The 16,393-nt window shown below is 43.1% G+C and overlaps 1 protein-coding gene across 4 annotated transcripts in view; it reads right to left on the reverse strand.

The window, feature by feature from the left end:
- Nucleotides 1-16,393, reverse strand: part of DHX57 (DExH-box helicase 57) — a 55,427-nt gene that overhangs the window by 2,844 nt on the left and 36,190 nt on the right. For 3 of the 4 annotated variants that reach the window (XM_058683091.1, XM_058683089.1, XM_058683090.1), the window contains exons 15-22: nt 15,436-15,609; nt 14,407-14,607; nt 12,502-12,778; nt 8,020-8,115; nt 7,848-7,931; nt 4,588-4,722; nt 3,621-3,695; nt 2,802-2,936 (exon numbers count right to left, since the gene is read on the reverse strand). In XM_058683091.1, the coding sequence (XP_058539074.1) occupies nt 2,802-2,936; nt 3,621-3,695; nt 4,588-4,722; nt 7,848-7,931; nt 8,020-8,115; nt 12,502-12,778; nt 14,407-14,607; nt 15,436-15,609 (1,177 nt within the window). Of the gene's footprint in view, nt 1-1,234; nt 2,671-2,716; nt 2,937-3,620; nt 3,696-4,587; nt 4,723-7,847; nt 7,932-8,019; nt 8,116-12,501; nt 12,779-14,406; nt 14,608-15,435; nt 15,610-16,393 lie in introns of those variants that run through there. The other variant, XR_009248369.1, reaches the window with a different exon arrangement.

Consider the following 16,393-nt stretch of genomic DNA (forward strand, 5'->3'; position numbering starts at 1 on the left):
TCTTGACGTCTCCCTCTGGACGTCTAACGAGCATCTCAGACTTAGGTTCAAAAGGAATTCTTGATTTTCCCACTCCTTTCCAGCAGCATCCCCTCCAGCTCAGTAAATGATGTACCCCTCCTCGGCTGTTCACGTCCCAGACTGAGAAGCCTTCGACTGCTCTTTCCCCTCACTCCATTGAAATGGTCACTAAGTCCTGTCGCTTTTCAAAATACATAATGAAACGACATATTCTCACCACCGGTACGGCTCAAACCATCATCAACTCGCACAGCCCACTGCCAGGGCTTTCTAAGTGCTCGCTGGGTTTCTGCTTCGCATCTTCACGGTCTCTTTCCCACCCGGCAGCCACCATGATCTTTCAAAAACGACACCCTCCAGTGACTTCCCAAGAATAAAATCCCAAATCCGTACCATAGCCTACAAGGTCCCACACAACCTGAACTGTGCCTGCTTGTCTTAAAACACGTGCTGCTCTTGCACTGATTTCCCCTGCTGGAATGTTCTTCCCTGACCACTCTGGGCAAAATGGCCCCTCCCCTATCACTCTTAAAATCTCTTACTCTGTCCTATTTCTCTTTTTTTTTAATTCTTTTTTTAACATTTATTTATGTTTTGAGAGACAGAGAGAGACAGGGCACGAGCAGGGGAGGTGCAGAGAGAGAGGGAGACACAGAATCAGAAGCAGGCTCCAGGCTCTGAGCTGTCAGCAGAGCCCGATGCGGGGCTCAAACTCACGAACCGTGAGATCATGACCTGAGCCAAAGTCGGTCGCTTAACCGACTGAGCCACCCAGGCGCCTCACAATTTCTATTGTTTTATTTCTCTTGATAGCATTTGTTACTAAGATCAGATGACTTGTTTCTTGCCTGTCTTCCTCAGCAGAGCATAAGCTCCCCGAGGGCAGAGACCCAGTCTGTCTAGTTCACCTGCCCACAACAGGGCCTGGAAAAGAGAAGACACTGGTAGGTACCAAAGGATGCACTGCATGAATGTCATGATGAACTCAGAAGAGGGGTGGCCCTAACTCAGTCCTCTGGCCCCTAGGTACGTATGCAGCTGACAGCCAGAGGACCTCCGGGTCCTCCAATTCTTCTGGGCTCTCAGAGATACTTTTCATGCTTTGCTGACACGTTACTCAGTAGTTCCAGGGGGCCGAGCAGCCCGAACACTTCAAACTCTCTTCCCCCATCCCCTGTCCCTCCACCGCCCCCCACCCCCCCCCAGAGCTTTACTGAGCATCTGCTTTGGGCCAGGTGCCAGGCTAGCCAATGAGGACATAGAAATGAATACACGTCCTGTCTTTAGGAATTTCACAATTCCATGAAGACTTACCACAAACCGTAAAATAATGGGATAAGCGCAACAGTGGACAAAATGCACACCTCGTGCTGGTGGGACAGAGGAGCAACTTCGAGGGGGCGGGACCCCGGGGAGGTGGTTTTTAATGGAAGCTCCAAGGATAGGTAGGAGCCTGCTGAGAATGGGACTGTCATCCCAGACTCGAGGGAGTGCGTTGTACGTCATGGCACACAGAGTGACGGAGGGAGGAGTGACAGGGGACATGGTAAAGAGGGGCAGGCGTGAAGGGTCGGATGAGAGTGTGTGGGAGCCTCCATATATGAAGAGTTTTAAGCAAGGGGATGATATGACCAAACGGAGGTTTTGTAAAGTTAATTGTGGCAGCAGTACTGTAAAAGGTCGGAGAGAAAGGACCAGAAGTCAGATCGTTACAGCACTCCAGGCAAGGTGGGCTTTGAACTGAGGCAGGGCGGTGGGGAGAGGACACGCAGGCACATCTGGGAGCGTCGACAGGCGGAACTGCTGCCCGGCGCCCAGATGGACTGGAGTGAGGCGAAGAGTGGCAGGGTCTCTGTGCGCGGGGGCCTCCGGCTGGGAAGGTGCTGTTTGCCAGGACAGGCGAGAGAGGAGAGAGGAGAGAAGTGGGAGACAAGGAGCCTGAGCTGACTGGCAGGCGTCCGGCTGGGGCTGCCAGGAGGAGGGCTCAGGACAAGCCCAGGCACAGGGAGAGCAAGCTGGGGGCTCTGTGACAGCTCCAGATGGCAGTTTGGAACCGCGGTGTCACGCTCTGTGGGTTCGGGAAGAGTAAGTGCTCCGCAGTGAGACAATGAGGACGAGGGACAGAACGCCATTTCAGAGCAAAGGAGAGAAACCAGCAAAAGGGGTATTGGGCGGTGATCGGAGAGAGAGAAGAAAGTGGTATTTCAGGAGCAAAAACACATCAAAGATGGTTTCAAGAGGATGGGAGGTTAGCAGGGTCGAATACTACACTAGAGTCAAGGGGAAGGAGGACCAGGGAGGGGGTGGACCCCGAGGAGGTCACACGTCACTTCTGGGGCTGGGACAGGGTGTTGGCAGCAGGCAGGAGGGGGTGCGAAGTGAGGGAGCGCCAGCAGCAAGCGCCCGTCACTCCCTCCCTGGTCAGGCGTGGATTTAGGGATGCGATTAGATCCTGACTGCTTAAGTCACCGCTGCAAAGATGCAAGCTTATGCTTGAAAGCAGGCTTGAGCGGTTTTTTTTTTTTTTTTGTATCCAGTAGAATTTTCGTCAAATGGAAATAGTCTTTCCAAACACAGTCCAATTTCCAGTCTGTTCACGCTTTCTCGACCTTCCCCAAGTCAGTGGTGCTGCTGGGGACAGCACTTGATCTTAGCCAAAAGGCCGAGAAGCGATTTGCTGGGGACAGCAGGTGACGGGATGAGGTCTGCTGACTAGAAGGGGCTGTGTTGCTCCCCTGAGACCTCCCCTATGCAAATGTGAGTGGACCCGCCATTCCGACCTGATAGTTCACCGAGGAAGGGTGAATGTGCACATATCCATCGTTCTTGGTGACAAACTTCAGCTCCTCTGATTTTGGTTGCATTCTGACAGCTCCGGTACTGGTCTTGTGAAATTTCCCTTCTGGGCTTTTCACCTAAACAACAGGTATTCACAAAAAATACATATATATGACATATGTATATTTCCATTGAAAAACTAGCAGACAATGTGTCAGATGTTCATTGCAGATGTCAACTGAGCATTTAACAAAACGTTAAATGAAAAACAATTTAGTACTCTCACAAATTCAGTCTTTCTAAGTTTGACAAGGGCTGGATAATTAAAACTCAGGTAAAAGTCCGACAGCACATACAGGTAGGGTTTTCCAGAAAGATGGCCACAAGTGGTCCCATGGCAAAGCACTGACTTGTTTGATTTTGTTCCTACCTAACCGTAGTGCAGAGTAGAGACCGTAAGGAAAACTGTAGTAGAATCAAGTTTCTACCTAACATAAAAGGCTAGTTATGTACACGTTGCCCGACAGGATAACATTTATGTCCATTTAAATTTCTAGTATGTCAGAAGGATTCAAAACAAGCACCTCATTTTATACAATAAATGTGTTCTTGAACAATGTTATCTTAACACATTTGGATAACTGAAGCACTGGAAATGTATACAAAGTTTAAAAGGCTCTTTGTGTGTGTGTGTGTGTGTGTGTGTGTGTGTGTGTGTGTGTGTGTGTATCTCTTTAAGGTGATTAATGTGTATGTCTTAACTTAAGTCCCTTGGCTACGAATCAAAGAAGTGGGAGGACCCGGGAAAAATGTTTTGTTACCTGCACTACATTTGGATAAAGAGCAGCACACAGCATTGCTGATATCAGCTTGGGGTTCTCAGCATTTGAGTTTGCCTAGGAGGGAAAGACAGCATTGATCTTATAAGTAATGTGGCCACTTCTGTTTGTACCCTGGAACTTATCATCACATTTCACTTGCTTTCTATCTTAAAACAAAACAAAACAAAACAAAACAAAAATACCTCATTTCTATCCTTGTGCTGGAAAAACTCTTCCTTTCTAAGTAAAAAACAAGGTAAAGTAAAAAACCATATGCATATAGGGCCCACTCCAAGAAGCCCACAGTTAACTCTGGGTCTCTGCAAAGCAATTACAAAGCCAGTGCTCCTAAGGATCTGTGGAGACAGACTCTGGTTCAGGAGATGGTCATAATCTGCAGAAAGTACTAACTGCACTGAGAACCGCGGGGCATCAGGTTCATCTTGAAGAAGTGTTCTTCCTGTGGTCACAGAAAAAACTATCCTTGGTTGGAAAAAGGCTGGTGTGATTTAAGAAGACATTACTGAAACATGTTTCACCTCTTATGGGCTTATCAAGAACCAGCATGAAAATTTAAAAACAAAAATAGTAGCAACAGGAGCCCTGGGTGGCCCAGTCGGTTGAGTGTCCGACTTCGGCTCAGGTTTGTGGGTTCGAGCCTAGCATCAGGCTCACTGCTGTCAGTATGGAGCTCGCTTCAGATCCTCTGTCCCCCCCTCCCCCCACCCCTCCCTTGCTCTCGCTCTCTCCCTCAAAAATAAATTAGAAAACATGTTAAAAAAATAGCAACAATTAACAACAAAAAAAAAACCCTTTTGTTTTTTGGAGTGTTTACCTGACACTTATTGTGGAAAGAAAATCAAGAATGTCACTAAGCCCACTGCTCCTAGTGCTTAAATGAATAAGACCTACCAATGTTCCTGTGCTGATTAAAGAGAAATAACAGCACTAACTACACATTCTTTACCTCTTCGCCTGTGGCATCCAAGATACCATCTCCTGCTTGGGCCCTTTTCTCAATTTCCCTTGCTCTGAGTCCCTCCTTTACAAAGCCGATGTCTGATAACAGTTCAGTGAATTGTCGTTTGAGGCTGGCCATTTCCTGAAAGAAGTGGGAAAAAATATTCAAGCACAGGCATCAGCAAATCAAAGGTAAATGCAGGGTCTTTGCTTCAGTGGCTAGTAATGAGGCTCATCTGGGTTCACCAAATAGGTACGAAGATTATCTTGTCTGGTCATTTCCAGAAGGGCAGTTTTCACTTAGGCAAATCGGCAGAGAGAGTGAAAAGAGTTACACAGACATTCACCAACTTCATAAAACCCAAGGATCATTTATTTGACTTAGTCACATTTAAAAAAACACATTCATTGGATCTGGGGTAGGTCTGACTTCCTGGAAATTCTCAGGACAGCAAAAAATGTAGTTTACTTTGTTTGTAGTTTACTTTGACCCCAGCTCAAGGTGCCGTGACATCATCTGCTTTTTCCAACTTGCATTTCTGCTCAGATCCTCGTAGTTCCTTACCGGAGCCTAGAGTGTGCTCTCTCAATGTGTGCAGGACACCCAGCTCACTCACCCAGCTTACTTAGAAAGTAAGTAATAGAACTTACTTTCTATTACCTTGTGATGTCTCTGGCTCACATCTCTTCCTAGGAATGAGGATATTATTAAGTGGTTTAGATTTAGATGTCCCCCTGTGTAACTGAGCACAAGTGTGAGAAAGAAAAGAACAGACCTCTTTTTCTTCTGGCTTCTGTTTAAGCATAGGCTATGTATCAGATGATGGGGAAGAGGTTAGAACCGTCAAAGGAACTGAGAGCTAAGCACTATCTTGTCTCCTGATGACAGTTCAAGTATTTTCTTGGAATATCTCAAGTACGCATGGATAATACGGCAAAATAGAGCTAGGACTTCTCTATCATGACAAGGTTTTAATTGCTAATCTTTTTTTTTTTTTTTTAATGTGTGTTTTTGAACGAGAGACAGAGCATGAGTTGGGGAGGGGCAGAGAGGGATACAAGGAATCCGAAGCAGGCTCCAGGCTCTGAGCTGTCAGCATACAGCCCGATGTGGGGCTCTAACTCATGAACCATAAGATCATGACCTGAGCCTAAATCGGACGCTCAACTGACTGAGCCACCCAGGCACCCCCCCCCCCTTTTTTGACAGTCTTAATCTTAATGTCTTTAGTGAGAAGAGGGAACTCTGATGGGCATCCTGAAGAAAATGAATAAATAAATTTAGTAAGAAATGTCATTTTTTTTAATGTTTATTTTTGAGAGAGAGGGAGAGAGAGAGTGAGTGGGTGAGGGGTAGAGAAGGAAGGAGATGCAGAATCCGAACCAGGCTCCAGGCCCTGGGCTGTCAGCACAGAGCCGGATGTGGGGCTCGAACTCACAAACTATGAGACCATGACCTGAGCCGAAGTCGGATGCTTAACCGACTGAGCCACCCAGGCGCCCAGTAAGAGGTGTAATTTAAAAGAAGTATCGCTTTACACTTAAATGTTAATGACTTGAGGAAAGATCTATTACTGCACCTCACATATAACACACCCTTCAGACCAGTGGTTCTCAATGCCAGCTGCATACTATCACCTGGGGTGCCCAACAGACATCAACAGATGCTTAGGCTCTACCCACAGAGATCCAGGTGTAAGTGGCCTGGGGTGAGCCTGAGTGTGTTTACTTATTTACTTTATGAATCTATTGTGATTGACAATGACTGCTTTTGATGAACTTAGAATGTATCTAGAGCTTTTCTCCTCTCCTGATGCCTCACCTCCAGGCAGAGAATGAAGGCAAACAGTGGAATGCTCCTGAGGTCTCTTACTTCATTGTAAATAACCAAATTCACTCACTCACTCATTTCTTCAGTGAATCTTTACTGGGTGCCAGCTATGTGTTAAGCAAAGTTCTGGCGCTGGGAATACGGTAAGGTCTCTGCTCTGACGGAGCTTGTGGGGTAGAGAGATAAATATCCAGGCAGTGGTAAGTACTAAGGACATAAATTTTGTGTTCTACTCCAAGACGTCTTTTAATATGAAAATAAACTCCTTCCCCTTGAAGGAAAAATAAGATACAAACAGAGAGGGAGGCAAACCATAAGAGACTCTTAAATACAGAGAACAGACTGAGGGTTGATAGGGGTGGGGGTGTCGGGGAGGCGGGGGAAGATGGGTGATGGGCATTGAGGAGGGCACTTGTTGGGACGAGCACTGGGTGTTGGATGTAAGTGATGAATCATGGGATTCTACTCCTGAAGCCAAGACTATACTGTATGTTAGCTAACTTAACAACAACAACAAAAAAGTCCTTCCCCTTCCCAGCCTCAAAATCTTGGAGTAAAACAGATGCTTTACAAAGATGTGTACCAGCATTAGTCTGGCTTCGCAGACCACTTTGGAAAGGGGCCTACAACACCCTCACAACAGAAGACAGAACCCTCTCTACTATTACAAGATAATAAACTTTCTCTTTCTTGTGCACTCGTTATTGACATCGTAGCCTCTGACGGTCATAAGAAAAATTAAAATCCAGTTCAGTATTCGTTGTCTGGTTTTGAGGAGAAGGTGAAGAGTTTGGGATGCTCACTGTCCACTTTGAGAACATCATGAAAGCTATGGTCCCTCTCTCCAGAATAAAGCACATATGTACAAGCATATACTTTTGTGTACAATTTCAGGGGTTTATGGACACAGGTTAAGAATGCCTGGTATAAGGGCTCCTGGGTGGCTCAGTCGGTTAAGAGTCTGACTGGCTCGGGTCATGATCTTGCGGTTCATGAGTTGGAGCCTGCTGACAGTGCAGAGCCTGCTTCAAATCCTCTCCCTCTCTCTCTCAAAAATAAATAAACATTTAAAAAAAAGAAAGAAAGAAAGAAAGAAAGAAAGAAAGAAAGAAAGCAAGCAAGCCTGGTATAGTCACTGAAAAAGCTAACTTCCAGTAAGCAGTGATCTGCAGAGTGCCTATATTCTATCCTCCATGTAAGTAAACACAAATTCAGTGAAAAGAAGTAAAATGGGTCAGTTGGACGGTTCAGCACAGAAGGCCTCATGTGAGAGGACGTGAAATAGGAGTGTGTTTTACACAGCTGCTAAAGCCAAGCGTATTCCAGAAATAACACTTTCAATGTCAAGGGAGGACAAATAAGACAAAGCTACAACACCCTCTGGTGTGCCCCTGCAATAAAACGAACACAAACAAACTGCCACAGAAACAACTCACCTGAAGAACTCTTCCGGACAGGAAGTTCTGTCTGCAGTAATTGTAACTTGCACGCATGCCTTCTTTCGTACTTAGCTGCCATCCCTAAGTTTTGAAGAAAATATAAGTGAACTTACTCTGTCTTTGCTGCCAATTGTGGTAATATACCTCAGCTATGAGGTTAGATACTTACCTTATATGCTCGCAGAAGGGCCAGATAATCACTGTTGGCAAATGCAAATTCTAGCTTTTTCTGGTTAGCTTCCTCTTTTTTATCCCAGGGAGACACCTAAATGAGGAAAACCAGGTTTGAAGGGCACATTTTACCTGAGGTTTCTTTTCTTTTTTTTTTTTTTTTTAAATAATCACTGCCTTTTATTTTATTTTTTTAAGTTTATTTATTTATTCTGTGAGAGAGAGAGAGAGAGAGAGAGAGAGAGAGAGAGAGAGAGAGAGAAAGCACATACAAGGGAGTGAGGGGCAGAGAGAGAGGGAGAGAGAGAGAATCCCAAGCAGGCTCTGCACTGTCAGCACAGAGCCTGATGCGGGGCTCAGTCTTACCAACCATGAGATCATGACCTGAGCGGAAACCAAGTGTTGGATGCTTAACTGACTGAGCCACCCAGGCGGCTCAAGATTTTATTTTCAGATAATCTCTACACCCAACAGAGGACTCAAATTTACAACCCCTAGATCAGAAGTTGCATGCTTTTCCTGACTGAGCCACCCAGGCGCCCCTACCTGAGGTTTCTAATGGCACTTTCCCATGGCTGAAGCCAGATGCCTTGGGAAGTGTTTTGTGCGGATCACAAAGTAGACAGTGAGTGGCTGATTAAAGGCAAGTGTGGTGGTAACTGGCAAGCTAATAGTCCTATTGCCCTTGAGTCTCTCTGCCCATGCAAACCAAACTCTGGCGGGTCTTTTAGTTCCTTGTGCCAAGATGTCGTCATGTCATCAAAGAGCCACTCATTCTAAAAGCCAGATCTAAACTCTAACATTCTGTTCGTTTTGGGGCGCCTGGGTGGCTCAGTCACTTAAACATCCGACTGTTGATTTCATCTCAGGTCATGATCTCATGGTTCATGAGGTTGAGCCCCATGCGGAGCCTGCTTGGGATTCTCTCTCTCTCTCTCTCTCTCTCTCTCTCTCTCTCTGTCTCTCTCTCTCTGTTCTGCCTGTGTGTGCTCTGTCTCTCTCTCAAAACAAACTTAAAAAAAAATTGTTAACTCTGTGGTATCTTTATTTTACAATTTCTTATTCACTCATCTTTTATGCTTGAGTCTCCCCTACTTCCATACCCATAACTAATGTCTTTTTTCCTATAGACTAATACCTCTTATGAATATAGGTGTAAAAATTCCTACCAGAATGATAAAAAGAAATGATAAAATGTGGAAGACTCACATTTTTAAATTTCAAAACACACTATAAAACTAGAATAATCAAGATAGTGTGGTACCAGCATAAGGACAGACATTCTACTCAATGGAATAGAATTGACAGTCCAGATATAAACCCATATATTTATGGTCAACTAATTAATTAATTATTTATTTATTTTTAGTAATCTCTACACCCAACACGGGGCTCGAATTCATGACCGTGAGATCGAGAGTCACATACTCTCCCGAATCAGTCAAGTGCGCCCCAGTGGTCAACTGATTTTTGACAAGAATGCCAAGACCATTCAATGGTGAAAGAATAGTCTTTTTCAACAAATGGAACTGGGACAACTGTACAGTCATATGCAAAAGAATGAAGTTGGGCTCTTACCTCATGCCGTATACAAAATTAACTCAAAATTGACCAAAGACCAAGGCACCTGGGTGGCCTAGTCGGTTAAGCGTCCGACTTTGGCTCAGGTAATGATTGCATGCTTCATAAGTTCGAGCCCCGCAATGAACTCTGTGCTGACAGCTTGGAGCCTGGAGCCTGTTTCAGATTCTGTGTTTCCCTCCCCCGCTCTCTCGCTCTCTCTCTCTCTCTCTCTCTCTCTCTGCCCTTCTCTCACTTGCACTCTGTCTTTCTCTCAAAAATAAATAAACACTTAAAAAAAAAATAGACCAAAGACTATAATGTAAGAGCTAAAACTATAATACTCTTAGAAAAAAATGTAGGGATAAATGGGATAAATCTTCATGACTTTGGATCTGGAAATGGATTTTTTTTTTTTTTTTTTAGTGTAGTTGACACAATGCTACATTAGTTTCAGGTATACAACACAGTGATTTGACAAGTCAATAATCGATATACATTATGCTATGCTCACTACAAGTATACCTACCATCTGTCACTAGACAATGCTATTACAATGTCATTGACTATATTCCTTATGCCCTGCCTTTTATTCCCATGACTTACTCATTCTGTAAGTGGAAGCCAGTAACTTCCGTTCCCCTTCAGCCATTTTGGCAATGGATTCTTTAACTATGGCAGTGGAAGCTTGAGGAACAAAAAACTGGATAAATTGGACTTCATCAAAGTTAAAAACTTCTGGGTTTCAAAGGACATATCAAGAAAGTAAGAAAGGTAACCCACAGAATGGGAGAAAATATTTGTAGATCATATGTCTGATAAGAGACCTGTATCCAAAATGTATAAAGAACTCTTATGAATCAGTAATAAAAAGATGAATAACGCAATTTAAAAATGGGCAAAAGGGGGCGCCTGGGTGGCTCAGTCGGTTAAGCATCCGACTTTGGCTCAGGTCATGATCTCGCGGTCCGTGAGTTTGAGCCCCGCGTCAGGTTCTGTGCTGACAGCTCAGGGCCTGGAGCCTGTTTCGGATTCTGTGTCTCCCTCTCTCTCTGACCCTCCCCCGTTCATGCTCTGTCTCTCCCTGTCTCAAAAATAAATAAACGTTAAAAAACAACAACAACAACAACAACAACAACAAATGGGCAAAGGATCTACACAGACATTTCTTGAAAGAAGATATACAAATGGCAAATAAGCAAATGAAAAAATGTTCTCTATCATTAGCTATTGGGGAAATACAAATCAAAACCACAAATTCACACCCCCTAGGATGATTATAATAAAAATGTTAGATAATAACAACTGTTGGTGAAGATGTGGAAAAATTGCAACCTTGATAAAATGCTGGTGGAATGTAATATGCAGCTACTCTGGAAAAAGAGTCTGGAAGTTCCTCGAAGAGTTACCATATTTGATCAAGTAACTGTCCTCTGAATACCCAAGACAAATGAAAACATATCTCTACATAAAAATGTGTACATGAATGTTTACAGGCAAAGGTGGAAACAATCCCAAGTGTCCATCAGTGCTAGACAGATAAAATGAGGTATGTCCATTCACAGGAGTATTGTTTGGTAAAGGAATGAAGACTGATTCATGCTATAACATAGATGTACCTTAAAAGCATTATGCTAAGTGAAGAAGCCAATCACAAAAGAACATACATTATATTATTTTACTAATACGAAATGTCTAGAGGAGGTCCATCTGTGAAGGCAGAAAGCAAACTGGTGGGTGCCTAGGGCTGCAGTGGATGAGGGTTTTGAGGGGAAAGAGGGAGTGACTGCTGAGGGGTTTCTTTATGAGGTACTAAAAATGTTCTAAAACTGACGATGGCGAGGACTGCATAATATTAAAAACTTCTGAATGTACAACTTAAATGGGCGAATTATATTTCAATGATGCTGTTTTATTTATTTATTTTTTTAAAATTTTTTAACCTTTATTTATTTTTGAGACAGAGAGAGACAGAGCATGAACAGGGGAGGAGCAGAGAGAGAGGGAGACACAGAATCCGAAACAGGCTCCAGGCTCTGAGCTGTCAGCACAGAGCCCGACGCGGGGCTCGAACTCACGGACCGTGAGATCACGACCTGAGCTGAAGTCGGACGCTTAACCGACCAAGCCACCCAGGCGCCCCTCAATAATGCTGTTTTAAAAAAGTGATCTGGGGAGCCTGGGTCAGTCAACTAAGCATCTGACTCAGTTTCGGCTCAGGTGGTGACCTCGTAATTTGTGGGTTTGAGCCCCCTGTTGGGCTCTACACTGACAGCGCGGAGCCTGCTTGAGATTCTCTCTCTCCCTCTCTCTCTGTCCCTACCTGCTCATACTCTGTCTGCAAACAAACAAACAAACAAAAACAGGGATCCAGTGTATTTTATGCAGGGGCACCTTTCGCTTGCTTGCATTTTCTGATTTTTCTTTCTTTTTTTTTTTTTTTAATTTAAAAAAAATGTTTATTTTCTGAGAAAGCGAGACACAGTGCAAGTGGGGGAGGGGCAGAGAGAGGGAGACACAGAATCCGAAGCAGGCTCCAGGCTCTGAGCTGTCTGCACAGAACCTGACGTGGGGCTCAAACCCATGAACCATGAGATCATGACCTGAGCCGAAGTCAGACGCTTAACTGACTGAGCCACCCAGGCGCCCCATTCTGATTTTTCTTTAATGAGCAAGGATAGTGGATACCATAAAAAGCACATTTATGTTATTTCAGTAAGTTGGATCTTCAGTTCTTAATCTTTACTTGGGGCATGGATTTCTTTGAGGATCAGACAAAAGTTAAAGACATTGTGACCTGAAGAATTCCCATATATCACCCTCACAAGAAAACATGTTAGGAGGATCACATAACCCTGAAGGCCCCATGGTCCCCTTAGAGACCTATGGACTCCAGTTTCAGTGAATGTTGTTTACTTACAAAAGGAGACTTAAAAGCCAAGCTGGCGGCAATGGTGAGGGCAGGATCCAAGCAGCGGAAGATAGACCCAAACAGCATCAGTTTGCCGATTCTCACGTCCACCGGCAGGGAGGCCAGGTGATACCCTAGAGGGGTCAGCTTTTCATCTGGAGTTAATGCTCCTAAGTCTCGTAATCGTATTTTTGAGGCACGGAGAGAATCTGGGTGCGGCGGCTCAATGAGCCGAGAGAAAACAGACTGGAGACTGTGAGTGCTAAACATCTCTAAAATTTTAATTCTACAAAAAGAAAAAAAAACATAATGCGTCCATTTTATTTCTGGAGAGATGACACAGAGGAACAAGCTTCTTTCTTGAACGAAAATAGTTGCCAACTTCCAAGGCACAGGCTTTCATAAGCTAGACCATGCTAGGTGAAATACATTAAAAAAAAAAAAAACAACTCTATGTCTTGTAGTTCTAGCAATAAATTATAGAAACACTTTCAAATCCTACCCTGAAACTTATGGGGATTCAGGATAAAATTCTGTCTATAAACTTTCAAAATGCTTCTCTCTATCAAATATGGGTTCAAATTATGAAACAAGTCAAATGATCCATTTACTCTTTCCCACATCTGAAATTGTACCGTAACTGCTGATAAGCTTAATCTGCAATGTGTCTTGCCTTGAAGAGCTAGCTACTCTTTTAAATTATGAATTGAAGCAGTTTTCAGAATATATATATATATATATATATATATATATATATATACAAAATCTATTTATTTCACTTATAATTCCTTTTTAAGCTGTCAACCTAGAAACATAGTTGTTTATTTTTACTAATTTTTTACTAATTTTTACTAATGTATATGCATTTGGTACCTAGCTTTCTCCCACTTCAACCCCCTAGATATTTCACTTTAAGACATGCATGGACAGTAATCCACTTACTTAGACTTTAAATGAAAAAAAAAAAAAGATAAGAAAAAAAGATGAACCATGTTGGCCTATATAATTTGCCTATTTCCCCACTGCTGCATATCTGAGTTGTTTTTAAATCATATGTGCCACATATATTACATTTCCCCTCTCTCGTCCCCTCTCGTGGGTCATTCCACTTCCAAAGTTTTCTCAAGTCCCTTCACTCCTCATCTGCACTATTACTACCTTAGTAAGGTATGTGCCTGCCCAACTTCTTAAGACCTGACTGTGGACACTTAAAAGCAGGGCCTGGGTCTTGTAATCCTACAGTAGCTCTAGGGCTCAGCCCAACCCCTGGCAAATGGAAGGCTTTCAAAATATACCTGCTGGATAAGAGGAGAGCTATAACATCTTTGTATAAGTAATTTGCTTTGGGTTATTATTTCATGGGCATATTCCCTCATAGGGACTGGGTCAGAGGGCATGGATGGTTTGAGTTCTTACATAACACCAACCACATTTTCAGGAAGGTTGAACCAAATGTTCCCTAGCTTCAGTAACACTGAGTTTGATCATTCATTCATTAAATCCTCTTTTATGATATTTGTTCTTGTTTGTTTATCAGCTAAATAATGGTGTTTTCGAGTTGTTTTTGTTCACTTTGCTCTGATCACGAGGCTGTAGACTTTTGACCTTTGATGATTCAATATTGGTATTGCCCCTAGCAGAAATTTCTTGATAAATTAGATCACTTTCCTGACTTCCAAATGTATTCTTAAGCTCTATTTTAGGGCCATTGTTTGCAATGTAAGAGGTCTTCGTGTGCAAAAATTTAAATCCAATGGTAAAAGCAACAGTGAACAGCTCCTTTTTTGCAAATGAATGAGTTCATCCATGCCCACTCTTGGCAAAATGTCTTCTACTAAGAAAAATAAACCCACGGAACTTAGGGTGAGAAACATGTAGACCTTCTGGAAGCAGAACAGAAAGATCAAGATGTACCTCAGACACAGCTGTTCCAATGGCACTCTTTGTATTTCTGGTAGCTGCTGCTTTAAGAGCTGGTGATTGAAGTGATGGCTGGTAAATAAATGGAAGCAGACCCCAGAGGCAACACGGCCCGCTCGACCTTTTCTTTGCAGAGCATTGGCTTGAGAGACAAAAGTATCCTCTAGGCTTTCCATCCCTTTGCTGGCATCATATCTATAAGAAAAAGAAAATGTAGAGAAGAGTTTTTTATAAAAACATGGGTAAGACCCGACCTAGCACGGACAGAACAAATGAACTACCTCACGTCCAAAGAAGGACAGTGTCCTGTGTGTTCCGGGAATAGTTCAGCCCCTGGAGGGAGCACACAGTGCTGTTTTAAGTGGTATCAAATGCTACTACACATAGTTCCTTTATGCAACCTTTTCTCTTTTTTTAAGTTTATTTTACTTATTTAGAGAGAGAGCAAGCAGGGGAGGAGCAGAGAGAGAGGGAAAGACAGAGAATCCCAAGCAGGCTCCGTCAGCACAGAGCCTGACGTGGGGCTTGAACTCACGAACCGTGAGATCATGATCTGAGCCACAATCAAGAGCCGGATGTTTAACCGACTGAGCAACCTAGGTGCCCCAACCTTTTCTCTCTTTATTCTTTTTCATGGTTTATTTTGACAAATAAAAACTGGACATAGGTGTACAAAGTGGTTTTGATATATGTATGCATTATGGAATGATTTCCACAATCAAATTAATTAACACACCCATCACCTCCCATATCATTCCATCTTTTTCATTCAAGCACATGTAAAGCATATGGAAAAAGACGAAAAATAATTAATTACTTCCAAGGGAAAGCCTTAAACCTTCCACCTCTGTTTGACTTTAAGACTATGGTCCTGGTATAGAATCACTCATATATACCCATATGCGGTTTCCATAAAATATTTTTCCAAATGGTAACCCATGTAGCTCAAAAGCATCAGCCATTAACAGCCGTGGCACTCTAATGCATCATTAGCCCCTCTCTCACATTGCCAAAAGAGAATACCTCTTTTCTTTCATTTTCCCAGAATCGATGACATAGACAACATCATCAATGGTTATGGATGTCTCAGCAATGTTGGTAGAAATTATAATCTTAGTTACACCCACAGGGGGTTTTACAAACACAGCCTGCTGCTCTTCACTGGATAAAGATGAATGAAGTGGGTGAACCACGCATCTGGAAGGAAACAAACGCACATTTAATATTCTGGCACAAAAGGCTGGAACTGGATTAATGGTGGGTGAATTTCTATTAAAATTAACAATAGAACTCCAAGTATCAGCAGCTTCTCTAGAACCTGCCCTCAGGGTCCAGCTCTTCTAAATGAGAAGGTTCTTTCTGAGCCTTACAAAATGTTGACTCGGCTCTATGAACTAGAAACCTTGCACTGACTTGGGAAAAATTGGAATGTAACTCAGTAGTAAGTAATCAAGGGAACTGTATAGCTGATATTCTATAAGTAACAAGCCTCGCACACTAACCAGGAGAGAATCATTTTTCCTCTACCTTTATATCCAGAGAACCAGAGGCAGAGGTAGTGATGTGAGCTAAACCAAGATATTCCTATATTCCTGGGAGTGTTTATCTCTTTAGTAGCTGTCGCTTTAGATATAAAAACACACGTCTTGCTACTGGAAAAGGAACTGTTGCAAATTATTTTTTTCTCAAATGGTAACATTTCTTTGTTGTTACTTACACTGGCTTCTCCCATCCCTCCCCACCCCCCATCTGGCAACTGAAATTACATGCAATTTTGCTGAGTCACTACGCTAAGTGAAGAGAAAAATTTTTATTTAATGGAATGGGAATGATTGATTATCTGGAACAAATAGGTTTGTCTACTTCCAGCTGGCATAAACAGACATATTCTCGAGCAGTGACACCATGGTCTAAAGAGGGTGATGACTGTCACAGACCATTCTGGTTATTCATCTTTGCATACAATACAACTGCAGATGGT

This window comes from Neofelis nebulosa, chromosome 9 (assembly GCF_028018385.1).
Source record: "Neofelis nebulosa isolate mNeoNeb1 chromosome 9, mNeoNeb1.pri, whole genome shotgun sequence".
Taxonomy (NCBI): Eukaryota; Metazoa; Chordata; class Mammalia; order Carnivora; family Felidae; genus Neofelis; species Neofelis nebulosa.